Genomic DNA, 12,140 nt, shown 5'->3' with positions numbered 1-12,140 from the left:
GATGGGAACAGACCTGGAGAGTCCTCCAGCAGCTCCAGTAACAACTGACCTGAGATCCCCCAGGGATTTGCTCGCCTATCTCTCATCAGGGAGCGGCACTCGGAAATGTTTGACCAAAAATAAATATGGAAGAGGAGGAACTTCAGCCTGAGCGTGACAGTGGCAGCAAACTCCAGCCTCTTATTGTTTTAGGGCTAAATTCAGCTCTTTGCTGGCACCTGTTCCCCAGGACAGTTGTTGGCCCTGCCACCTCCAGGCTGCTGTGATTAACTGAAGGCTTTGTATTTCAAGGGAAATGCTCAACCTCAAGCAGGGAGAAGATGCTGCCGGGCCAGGGTGGCTTGGCTTGGCTTGGCTTGGCCAGCTGCTGTAGGCAAGTTCCCCAGCAGTTGTACAGTTTGTGAGCAGTGTAGGGAAGAAAGTATTTTCCAAACAACTTCCACATTGTCCCACAGAAAGCACAAAAGTACTAGTTCCCACTGAGGCTCGTGCCCAAATCCGTAAGGATTTGGTGTGAGAGGCTGAGGCTGGTGTAGTACCAGGGATGCTGGAGTGGCATTTGGGGGACATGCAGGTTGGTTCTGGCAGTAAGTAAATCTGTTTAGCTGTACTCTCCTGCAATTAATGCTCCTGTTTCTTGCTTTCCTGGCCTTGCCTTTTAAAATTGTAATGTCTTTGGGCAGGAGCTGACTGATTTTATGGGCAAGTAACAGCTGAACAGGATTTGATCTTAGTGCTGTAAAGGAAATAGCATTGCAACAGCATTTAATAAGAGCAGCTGTAGAAAGGTAGAACCCACTTACTTCTTAAACTGTCCCCCTGACAGTTGCTTTCAGACACCATCCCAAGTTCTCCTGTGCTCTGGAAACTTGTGAAACAGTGGAGATAAAATGTTTTGAAGAATTGGAAGAATAAAGGTCAAATAGATTCTAATGGGAAATGAATTACTCATTCACACTGCTGCATCTCTGGAATGAAGGTGCCTTCCTTGTTTTGAGAGAGATGAGAAATGGAGTAAAAGATGAGATGGAGGCTTTACTAAGTTTTGGACAGTTGCAAACTCTAGAAATTTCCATTTTCCATGCCTCTACTGAAGGGAATTATCCTCATCCTGCCTCTAAAGCATCCCAGTAGGAAGACCGCTGCTGCAGGGAGTCAGGCATAGCCCCATGAATTGTCTTGGACCACTTGCAGTAGTTTGAGATGACATTGAGGTGTAAGGAAGCTTTGATACGATGTAGATTAGTTTGCAGTGCCAGCTGCACATCAGGGTTTCAAACTACATGTTGTGTCCTTGGACAAGGTTTGTGGGGGATTTGATACCTCCTTTGGAATGACATGAGGAAAGGTTGCAAGAATATGCATCTGAGATCATATTTTAGGTATCAGTTTAGAGTTTTTAGGGCCCAGAAACAACTGTTAGATTTATTGCTGGCAGAGTGATCGTCCCTGCTCATCCCAGGGCCACCCACTGGGACTGAGCCCCGTGGATCTTTCGGGCTTGTGTCACCCTCGCAGTGACAGAGCAGAGGGGTTTCACCGCAGTCTTTCTGTGCCCTCTGCTGGCTTATTCGTGAAATAGGAGGTGATTTTTATGGAACAGCAGACCTTCCCTTTTTCCATAGGATTTTGGATTTTATCTCCAGAAAGTTTGCAGCCTGCCGCTTGCTTCTGGCTGTTGTGGCTGCGCACAGACACCAGTTGTGTTTGTGGGGCCGTTCTCCAGGGGCATTAGGATTGCCAGAAGTGCGACAATGACATTTCTACAGGCTTGCCAACCTGGGCAGGCGGTGTGTGAACCATGGGATGAGGTGCCAGGCCAGTGGGATGCCCAGGTTTTCCAGACAGTTTGGTTTCAGGGCTATGTAAGGGGCAGTGGGATCAAACTCACTCCTCAGCATCACAGCAGATGCTCCTCTTGAGCAGCTGTTGAGTTTTTGCCTCTCAGGAGCCAACCTGTCCCAGTGCTCCCTGCTGTGGAGTGTGATGGTGCTCTGAGTGGCCCAGAGGGCTGGGGCAGGGTTGGTGCTTTCAGGGCATTAATAGGTTTGGTGGTTCCTGCTCTGTGTCCTTTGTGTGGGAAAATGAGAGCCTCTCCCTGTGTGGTGGGTCTGACTGGAAGCACAGGATTACTGATTTGCCTGAGTGTGCACATGCCAGAGGATAGGTTTGCAGATCTGCTGTCTGATAGCTGGGGCATATCTCAGATCCTCCCACGGGTTTGGGGTTTTGCTTTAGTGCAGCTGCAAGTGTCTTTTCATGAGAGGAAGATACAGCAGCTTTTTTTTCTGTGTTTGATGAGAAATTGCAGGTGATGCCCAGCAAGTTCATAGTGACCTTTAGCTTGAGATTGTTTTATTGTCTCTCTGCTGCAGAACATGTTGGGAGCAGCTGCAGAGATGGGATTGCTGAGTCAATTTATTCCTTCCCTCCCACTCTTGAATGGCACTGACCAGGAAATGGTGTCTCCGAGAGTTGGTCTTCAGAGCTCTCTTCATCTCCTGGTTATTCAGTTCCTCAGTCTGCTGCTTACAAAAGACTTTATAGTCCTTCCAAGTTGAGAAACAGCGCTTTACTTTCCAAATCCTGCTGTTGCCAAAAGAGCGCTGTATTCCTGTCTGCAGTGAGGTGCAATTTACTTGCAGAATGAAGATTCGGGGTATTTATGGCTTTTAATATGGTTGTGTCTGACAATCATCTTATTTTTAGAGAAGACAAAATCTCTAAAGCCTATCTTTAAGCTGTTCAGATTTTTGTATTCGTAATAACCATAAGGTGCTAGGAAAATCTTTAATTAAAGCCTGTATTTAGTGCTATCTATAGTGGGGCAGAGGTTTTTTTTGGGAAACGTATTTTTAGCATTGTCAGGGAAAGGTAGGTTGAGTGTGCAAAGCTGATAGGCTTTGCATGTATAATATAACCAGCCACAGAACACATGGATAATTGAGATTTCCACATGTTTTACTTGTTGTGTCTCATTTCCAGGCTCAAAAGTTACAACAGGCCACCTCTGTGGTGCCATCAGAGTAGTGATAGGAATGGGAACCTCTGGGTCTGTGTGCTAAAGGGGCTATGTGTGCAAAACTTCCCTGGATGGAAGGTTTTCTTAGGCTTTTACCTCCTCCCAGCTGTTACCCAGCCCAGAGGAGTGTCCTGGGTCACTGGATACAGTGCTGGGAGCAGGCAATGGGAGATGGAGCCTTAGTTCATCCACAGCTTCCCACTGTGCCTTTGGGGTAATTACAGCCTGTCTGCTTTAAATGAAAATAAGAGCCCATCAGTGAAAACGGGCTTCTGGAGTCCTTAGACAGATCCACCAAACCATCCCAGGCACCCAGCTATTAGCAGGGCCCTGGAAGTGTGACAGATGTATCTCTGATTGGGGGCAGAAGCCTCCCAGAAGGAAACACCTCCTGTCTGCTTCTCCTGACCTTTGTCAAATGATTTTTCTTCTGATTTCTTGACTCTAAGATTATACACAAGACTTCCACAGTGTCACATGTCATAGAGAATAAAATGAAAAATAGGAGTTTGAATTGTGATGTTTTTACAAAGGACATTTCATTCTGCAAAATGTCACAGCACAGTTGTCTTTTTCAGGAACTTTTCCTCCTGGAATAGAAAAATAAAAGTTGGAGTGAGGAAACCTCCAACATTTTTCTCCACTTAGCTCTATATGCTAATTCTTTGGGTTACCAACTGTTAAGGTGTAACTGGGGTATTTGACCGCTATATGGGTGCTTCCATCAACTGGAACTATTTTATTCATGCAAGTAATATTTGATAGACCAGTAATATGTCTTGTTAGCTGATGTCATCAGTCAGCTCCAGAGAAGCTGCTGTGATAATTCCTGCTTTCCTCTGTGAATCTTTTAGGAAAAATGGTCTAGTTTTGCTAAAAATGTACCTGGGTGTTTTCAGAGAAGGCGGTCCCAGTTTTCTTATAAGTGCTGTGGTTTGCCCCATCCTTGCTTTTGGACCATCTGAAACATGGCAAAGGCTGTAAGATGTGTTCTCCCAGGAGATAAGGCACACTGTAATAACTGAAAAAAAGGACAAAACCAATTGCTGTAGTGGCTGCTACAAACATTAGAGAGAAAATGGTGTTAGAGGCGTGTGTTGTTGATGGCCCCTGTAATGGATGGTCAGAGGAACCTGCAGAGATTCCCCTCATGGGCCTGCCCCTGACCTGTAAGTGACTCACCAGCTTTAGCTGGGACCTGCCTGATGATCTGAAGTCTGGCTGACCCTGGCCACCATCTCCAGGCCTGGCCTGGTCCTTTGCTCTGATGGGGCTGGTGGGTGAGGCCCCATCCTGCCAACCAGTCCTTGGCTGCTGTTTGCTGTCCCTTAGCAAGCAGCTAGCCCTCGTTGCACATTGTGAAGCCAACCCCAGATGTTTTAGCTAGTCCTGTGTCCTCAGCACCAGCTAATTCCCTTCTGTGTGTGCTCCTGCTGGTAGCTGGGAACATGAGAGTAGCCTAAACACTGTGCTGGAAGCAGATATCTCCATCAGTGTTACTCCCAGAAATGCCTTGGTCGCTCAATGCCACTGGGAGTTGTTGGACTCAAATACTGCTGTGTTCCAGGGACGAGCCCCCTGCAATGGAGGCACTGGGGGCTCCAGCAGCAGAGCCAGCAGGTCTCGATCTCGCAGTCAGACATGCAGCGGGGGCAGATTGCAGCGGGCAATCCGAGGTGTGCTCTGTCCTGGAAATTCTGTTATTGTGATATGTTCTGTGATTGCTTTGCCTGAAGTTTGACTCACTGGTAAAATTCTTCTCTGACCCTTCTCTTGGCAGCCGGTGTCCCATCCTCCTCAGCCGTCCCCACAAGCGCCACCCTTCAAGGTCCTGGTGGAGAGGTGCCGCTCGGAGCCGCTGTCACAGAGCACCCCGCAGGGGTTGGACCAGCTGGGCGGGCGCATGCAGCACCTGCTGCGGCGGCGTGGTGAGTAGCTCTGCATCTTCCTCCCCCGGCTGTCTCGATGCCACCCCTCCTGTAGAGCCAGCCAAGGGCGGGATAGGTGCAAAAGTGAGGAATGTGGCTTGTTACACCCCTGGCACCAGGTGAGGGAGCTCCGATAGCCCCATACTGAGGAGTTGCTTGTTGGCTAATAAGGTCTCTTTGTGTATAGTGTGTTTAGGAAATAAGGCTGCTTTCTCTCTTTAGTGTGTCTGAACACAGTCCCTGTAATTTGGTTATGAGAAGATGAACAGGTAGGCACATAAGGTGTAAGAGGTGTTCAGCAGCTTCTGTGTGAGTTTACATTTGGTAGTTTTCTCTGTCCTCTTAGAATCCTCTGTCGTGAGTACTCATCGTTTGGAGGTGGTGAGTGGTGATGGATGCTGAGATCACAACTCAAGTCTCGTGTTTGTTTGGAAAGACAAGAAGAAGTGAGGAGTTGTTTTTCCTCTTGTGCTTGGGTACTTTTCTTCATCAAGAAGGGAATCTCATGAGCCAAAGACTGGGGTGAGCTGTCCTGCATTTGTCCTGCTCACGATGCTAGAGAGAGCACCATGGAATGTATTTGCTGGCAGGGTCTTGTGTTGGCAGGTAAATTGGCTGATGGTTGAATAGATGACATCATTTTTGAACCTCCTAATTAAAAAGATTGATAATTAGAGTAAGGAGATGATTTCCTGAAGGGATACTGCTGGCATGAAGAATCCTGTGATTTAGCAATGGGCAAGCACGGGAGTGCTGCCAGACTGTGCTGGCATCACTCAGGAGCACGCCGGGGATCCGAGCAGTTGATGGATGGTGGCAGCACATCAGGGTTGAGAAAAACTAGGAAGGACAAGGCAAATTGGCTGCCTCTTCTGTGAACTGCTGGCTCTGCTTTCGGGGTGCACACGTTGCTGGCACATGGGGAGTCACCCACGTCTCAGCGGGAGCATTCCCAGATTCGGCGCTGCTCCCGGGTGCTACTCCATGGCCCGTGGGCGCTGGAGCCGGGAGCAGCCTCCTGCTATAATTGGCATCGTGCTGCAGCCTGGCTCTCCCTGAGCCTCCAAAGTGAAGTGTGTATTGCTAAAAATAGCAGCAGGCTGCCTGCATCAGCGTTCAGGAAATAGGTCTCAGTGCAATCTCTCTCCCAGCAACGCTGGAAGAAAATCAGGATTGCTGCCCACCCAGCCTGCAGCAGGACCCCTGCTCTGCTGCTCTCAATCCTGGGCAAAGCAGGGCCCCAACCTGTTTGGTTTGGGGGTCTCCACTCTTCCAAAGCCTGGGACCATTTGTGCTGATTTCAAACCCCTCATGACTGACAGTCTGAAAGCTCTGCCTGGGTTAGAGGCACATGAGGAAATAGAAATTCAGCACTGTGCATCTTTTAGGGAAGAATTCCAGAATGTGGCTGTTTTCTGTAGATGCCATTCTCCATGAGAGGGATGACAAGGCTCCAGGGGTTGGGAACAGCCATGGGGATGTGGTTACACATCCATGTGCCCTGCCTGGCCCACACGTACCTGTGATGGCAGCTACTGGGGAACAGGTGTGGTGCCTAGCCCTGTTTCCTTCCTCCTCGTGCCTGTGCCTCCAGGCCAGATGGAACCCTGATGGAAAAAGGGATTAAAATCGCTTGCTAATTGTGGGAGGGAAAGACTCTAGTCTCACACAGAATGGCAGCCTCACCTCAAAAAGAGAGTGGGATAGGATGGGGAGATGAAAATTTGGGTTGATTGGAAAAGTAGAGCTCATTTGCCTCTCCTTTGCAAGCTGCTTTGTGCCTGGGTATGTGCCATCTGCAGGGCCAGGCTGAGGTTTGGTGTAAGTGGTATTGCTTGCTTAAAGCTAGAGCAGAACTGCATCTGCGAGGGGCTGGCCTGAAACTCTTGGGGTGAGAACTAGCCCAGTTTCCTTAAAAAAACCAAGTTTTTTTGGCCTTTTCCATTTCTGTTTTCTGTAAATTCAAGGAGCTGTTTCTTCTCCAAGGCCTGGCATCATACAGCCCACAGTGACTGTCCAGCTGGGAATTCTGCAGGTCCTGCTACAGTGGTGCTGGTGTCAGTGATGGCCAGGGAGCTGTTGCCCTGTGTGTGCAGATGGGGGTCTCCTGCTTCCTGGAACTCCTGGGGGAGCATCCTGGCTCCACACCTAGCCTGTCTGACCCCACCTCTGGATGTGGCTCCAGGCTCTGCTCTCTTGTGCTTGTGCTTTGTAGTATCCAAGCTGCACTATTTCTCTTGTATCCCAAGAGCACTAAATAAAGCACCTAAATATACCCTCTGCTCTCTTTTTATAAAAGAAGAGGTTGAATGAGTCTCTTGCAAACAATTTTGTTTCTTTCATTTAAAAGAACAGCCTCCGCCCCCAGCCTGAGCTAAAGCACAGCGTTTATCTTTTGTCATTCCCTTTTTTTTTTCCCCTTCCTGTGGATTTTCTCCTGGCAGCTGAGAACGAACAGGCTTCAAAGACTCTGAAGGTGCGCGGGAACTGCAGGAACGGTGGCCGTCGGTGGAACCTCTTCAAACCTGGAGCTGAGAAACTGCAGATCAGTAGGGTAAGGTGCAGTGTGGAACGTGCCTATGCCTGTCTCAGGGGTGGGATTTACCTGCTATGTGTTCAGCCTGGCAAACTAACAATCTGCTTTGCTAACAGCTCCCTCAGGCCGTGGTTCCTCCAGCCATACACGGGGATTTTTTTGTTATTAGAGTCATTTGGTGGCAATAAAAGAACAGGTGCTTTCCCCTGAATTAGCTTTCCTTCAGTGTATATTGGAAGCTTTCTGGTCTGATGGAGGCACTGAACCTCCATTTCCTGTGGCTGAATGTCCCTTGCAGGTGATGTTCCACATCATCTTTAGGTCTGCTCCATGGTTTTGATGGATTTATTTTTGCCCTTCCTTTTTTGGTCATGTGTCCTTTGAGTTTGGTACTGCCCCCAGCACCATCTCAGTGATAAATTCATGTCATTGATTCTTTCCCAAAGTGTTTTGCAAATAGAGGCACAATCCACCTTGTTCTTCTTCTGTGAATGATGCTTCTAGCAGGGGAAGTAAAAGCTGTCGTGGGCCTGGAGATGTTCACGTCTTTCTCTGGGAAAAATTCAGAAAATATGGCAACAATTGTATAATTTGTCTGATATGTTTCCTTGCTTGGGTGGGGCTTGGTTTTTTTTTGCTGTGCCATGAATTTGAGGTCTGGAGACCTTGGCTATTCCATGGTCTTGTTTTGGATTTGTAGTATTTGTGAGTCTGGTTTCGCTGGTACCCAACATATCGCACTCTGGGTTGTCCAAAACCCAACAGATTTTCTAGCTTGCAATGTGGTGCAAGGATAGTTTTCTAGTGAGTATGGCAGAAGAATTTTGGCCTTTGTTGTTCCTCTAGGACAGACAAACACAGGATAATCTGGGAGCCAGGACCCTGTTGGAATCGAGAGGGAGGACTGACCTGTGGTTGTGTCTCTGTGGCTCTTTCCTGCCCCACTACTGTCCTTCCCTACCAGACCTTTATTGTATTCATTTTCCCTTTGATATCTGATGAACTGCCTTTCTGAAGTGTGATTTCCAGGGAGGACCTGGCCTCTGTGCCTGTTTCTTCATCATACAAGCAGTAAGTTGGCAGTAAATGAGACTGACTTCTCCATCCTTGGGTTGGGTGTTGGATTCCAGGGAACACATGCAGGGATGGACCACTGGTTTTTCAGTCACTTGTGCCTTTCTGGGATGCCATCTTGCATCACTGCTGTTTTCTTTCCTGATTTTTTTGTGGGCTGAGATAAAAGCCAGAGGGATAGATAAGACAGGGAGTTCAGCCATTCCTTTTCTCTCCCTTCCCTTTGGGTCTTACCTTGCTTCCCAGACATGAACTGCTTCTTTCAACTCAGGAAGGCTGTTTTGTTTTTAGACAAGCTGAACATCCAAAGCTTGGATCATCTAAGTTCCTGGAAGATAGATTCAGATCCAATAAAGCTGTTTGTCCTTGGGGCCACGACAGAGGCAGGTGACTGCAGAGCAGTACAGCAGTGAAGTATCCTGTTGTACAGCGTGCAGGTCTGACCTTGGAATGTCATCAGGTCTGCTATTCATTAACTGTTTCCATGTTCAGAATCTGATACTGACCAGTGCATGGATATATTTGATAACTTTTTTAATCTCTGAAGAGGAGCCTTTGGAGCTTTCATAGCTGTCCTTGAGGCCCTCCTGGAAGCCAAGGTGCTGTTCTGTTTTGACACAGAATTGCTCCTGAATGGTCCACATCCTGAGCTGTTTCTGGTTGCATACAGAGCCTGATATGAGAGACCCTTAGAGAGACAGTGGAAAACCAAAACCTCTGCAAACCAAAAGCCCTGCTGAAGTTTGGGAAGGGTTAGCTAAGAAACTCTGCTTCTCCAGTGGTGGTATCTAGGGAAGATGTGGAGCTGGAAAGGGACATGAGCTTCTCACGAGTACAGAGATCTGTGGGTGGTGTTTGGCTCAGACATGGCCATGCCAAAGGTCTGTGCACCACTGGGGCAGAGAACTGGGCTTGGGGAGACTTGTTCAGAGCTACCATTAGACAGCTTGTTGCTCAGCCTGAATTATGGCAAACAGGCAGGTGTGAAACCTCTGCTGGGGTTTATAAATCAGGGGTACTGTGCCAGTGCTGCAAGAGCAGGATCTCTAAATGTGGCTCACAACAGCAGTGCTGGAAAACTCATCTGTTGCCTCTGCCCCAAGCTCAATGAAGATCTGCAGGTCTGTAAATCATCTCTTTGCCAGGAAGAAATTTGTACTCTGGCAAGATTTATAAATTTGAGGTAAGACTTGTGGGCTTGGCTGTGTTGCTTGTCAGATGTCTTCACTGACAGCTGACACCGGTCAGCTCCCAGAGCTAGTGCAGAAAGGGGTGGTTTATACTTCCAAAGCAGAGGCCAGGCTTCTGCAGAAACTGTGCCTGATTTCCTTCTTGGATGGGAGTGTGTGAGCTGGGGAGAGAGCAAGAGGAGACTGGCAAAGCATCAGGCTTGTCTTAGGGGCACCAGGGCCATCCTGGCCCTTGGAGGGGTGAGGGTGGTTGTGCAAGAAGAGCACTGGTACATTGATATCACTGCATGGCCTTCAAAACTCCAAAGCTGTTGATGAGCAGCTGCTTTGTGAACCCTCAGAGGCTGCTTGTTCTTTGCTCTGCACAGTGTGCAGATTTTGGCAAGAACATACCCCTCTTCTTTCTTTTTTATTTCTTTTTTTTTTTTTTTAATTGTGGAGTTGTATGTGTGAGTTAGAAATGGCATCTCTTAACTACCTGCTAACCCAGAAGTCTGGGCTGAGGGGCTGATCCTAAGCCCAAGGAGGAATCTCCTTGTCAAGACCACTCTTTATTGTTTGTCACATCTGTTATCAGCGTTCATCATTTCACAGCTGACTGCATATTAAAAGAGAGCAGGGATGGCAAAATGCAGTTGCAGGAGAGGAGAGAAGGGCAAATGTCTCCATCTGATTTTTATCCTGGGAGTGCATGTGTGCATGCACAAACCTGTGTTTTTTCTTGCTGCTTGTGGCTCTGTTCTCTTAACCAAAGAGTCTGCAAGTCTGAGCACAAGCTGGAGAAGTTTTCTGTGGAGTAGGTGTGGTTTATTGTTCCCACTTCGTAGGAGGAATAAGAAAACTGAAGCACTAGAGGGTGGTACATGTAAAGCCATACAATTATTTTTTTATTACTCTCCTGATTTAAAAAAGCAGGTGAAAAGTAAAGAGGGTCAAACTGACATGACTTCTGAAAGCTTTCAGTATTTTATTTTCTTTCCAGAGTACACTTTTCAGCCTGGAGAAAACTCTGTGTTGAAATGGTTTATGTGCAGAGCATTTTGGTTTAGCACTTAGGTCACTCAGAGCCTTTGCTTTTATGGGAGCAGTTTGGCGCAATCAAAACCATCTTGCACGAGACCTCAAGGTACCCCAACCTGCAGACTTTGCCGAGATCCCAGAGGAAACTGGAAGGCAGCCCTGGCTCTGACAGAGCCCTCAGCATTGATCATGCCTCTGATTTACCCTCAGGCAGGTCCTGCCAGCTGGAACATGGCTGATCCCTGGGGACCATGGACAAGGGCAGCAGTGAGTTACCTTTTTCAGCCCCAGAGCAGTGCTGGAAGATGTTTTATGGTCTGGGTGGCAGAAGCAGAGGATGACAGTCCCATCCTGGACTGGCTTCATACTGACCCAAATCACTGGCCTCTGCTGCTTCCTATCAAGAAGGGACTTATGGTTCCCAGTCGAAGGTGTCTCAGCTCTCTCCATAGGCAGACACTACTCCAGGTGGGGATGGTACTCCAGGAGACTCAACCCTTCCTAAAACGGGAACCATCCTCTCAATGTGTGGAGGTGTGTATTGGTTCTCGCTCTGTGATGAGAGATTTAATTTTCAGGCTTTAAGTTCCCAAAGATGACTGCAGCCATTCCTGTTCTCTGCTCCTTTCCTCCCTTCCTGCTCTGCGTGCTCTTGTACAAGGGACTAAAGCCCAAACTGATATGCTGGAGGAAGCCACTGTTAATTAGCTAGAATGGAAACTTTGCATGAGAGCCAGCTTCTTTGACATCCCCTATACTAATAATAGGCAGGCCTGCTGTGCAGAGGTGTTGAATATTCACTAAACCCACCCCCCAGCCTGTCCTTTCTCCTCTGGAAGTCAGGAACTGTTTCCAGAGGCTGGTAGGGGGTTGCCATTGCAATGATGGTGGATGTATGTCTGCAGCTCTCCTGAGCTAATTCCCCACCAGCGTGTTTATGAGGAATAGGAAATTCAGACAACGTGCAGCTTCCAGGAGAACAGAGTGAAGGGAAAGTTGATTTGGGTTCTCTCTTGCTCACACTGTGCTGCAATGAACAGGGAATGCTCTTGATATTCAGGGCCAGCTCTGCTGCTTGCTATTTTTATCCTCTCACATAATGCTGAGTGGGCATTTTGGGTAGTGGGGCGATTTTTTTTCCTCTTTGCAATGTGCCCCGCATCGTGTTTCTCTTGCCTTGTACTTGGGGAGGAAGGGGATGTGCTGGGGCTCATGGACTGCAGCATCCTGGTACGTGAGTGGGATGTAATCACAGGCATTTTGGAGTCCTCCTGTCCCCGTGAATAGGCTGAGAGAAAAGCACAGTCCCATGGCTTTCCTGGTGCTAATTAGTTTAAATATCAGTGCACTGCTACGAGAGGTTTATATGC

General features: G+C 48.0%; 1 protein-coding gene across 2 annotated transcripts in view; it reads left to right on the top strand.

The window, feature by feature from the left end:
* The window catches only part of ARHGEF9 (Cdc42 guanine nucleotide exchange factor 9), a 207,600-nt gene that overhangs the window by 28,017 nt on the left and 167,443 nt on the right, over positions 1 to 12,140 (top strand). For both annotated transcript variants that reach the window (XM_017817034.1, XM_017817026.1), the window contains exons 3-4: positions 4,803 to 4,950; positions 7,395 to 7,504. In XM_017817034.1, the coding sequence (XP_017672523.1) occupies positions 4,803 to 4,950; positions 7,395 to 7,504 (258 nt within the window). The remainder of the gene's footprint in view (positions 1 to 4,802; positions 4,951 to 7,394; positions 7,505 to 12,140) is intronic.

This window comes from Lepidothrix coronata, unplaced genomic scaffold (genome assembly GCF_001604755.1).
Source record: "Lepidothrix coronata isolate B3197 unplaced genomic scaffold, Lepidothrix_coronata-1.0 Scaffold2, whole genome shotgun sequence".
NCBI lineage: Eukaryota > Metazoa > Chordata > Aves > Passeriformes > Pipridae > Lepidothrix > Lepidothrix coronata.
This window is presented reverse-complemented; position numbering and strand designations above follow the sequence as displayed.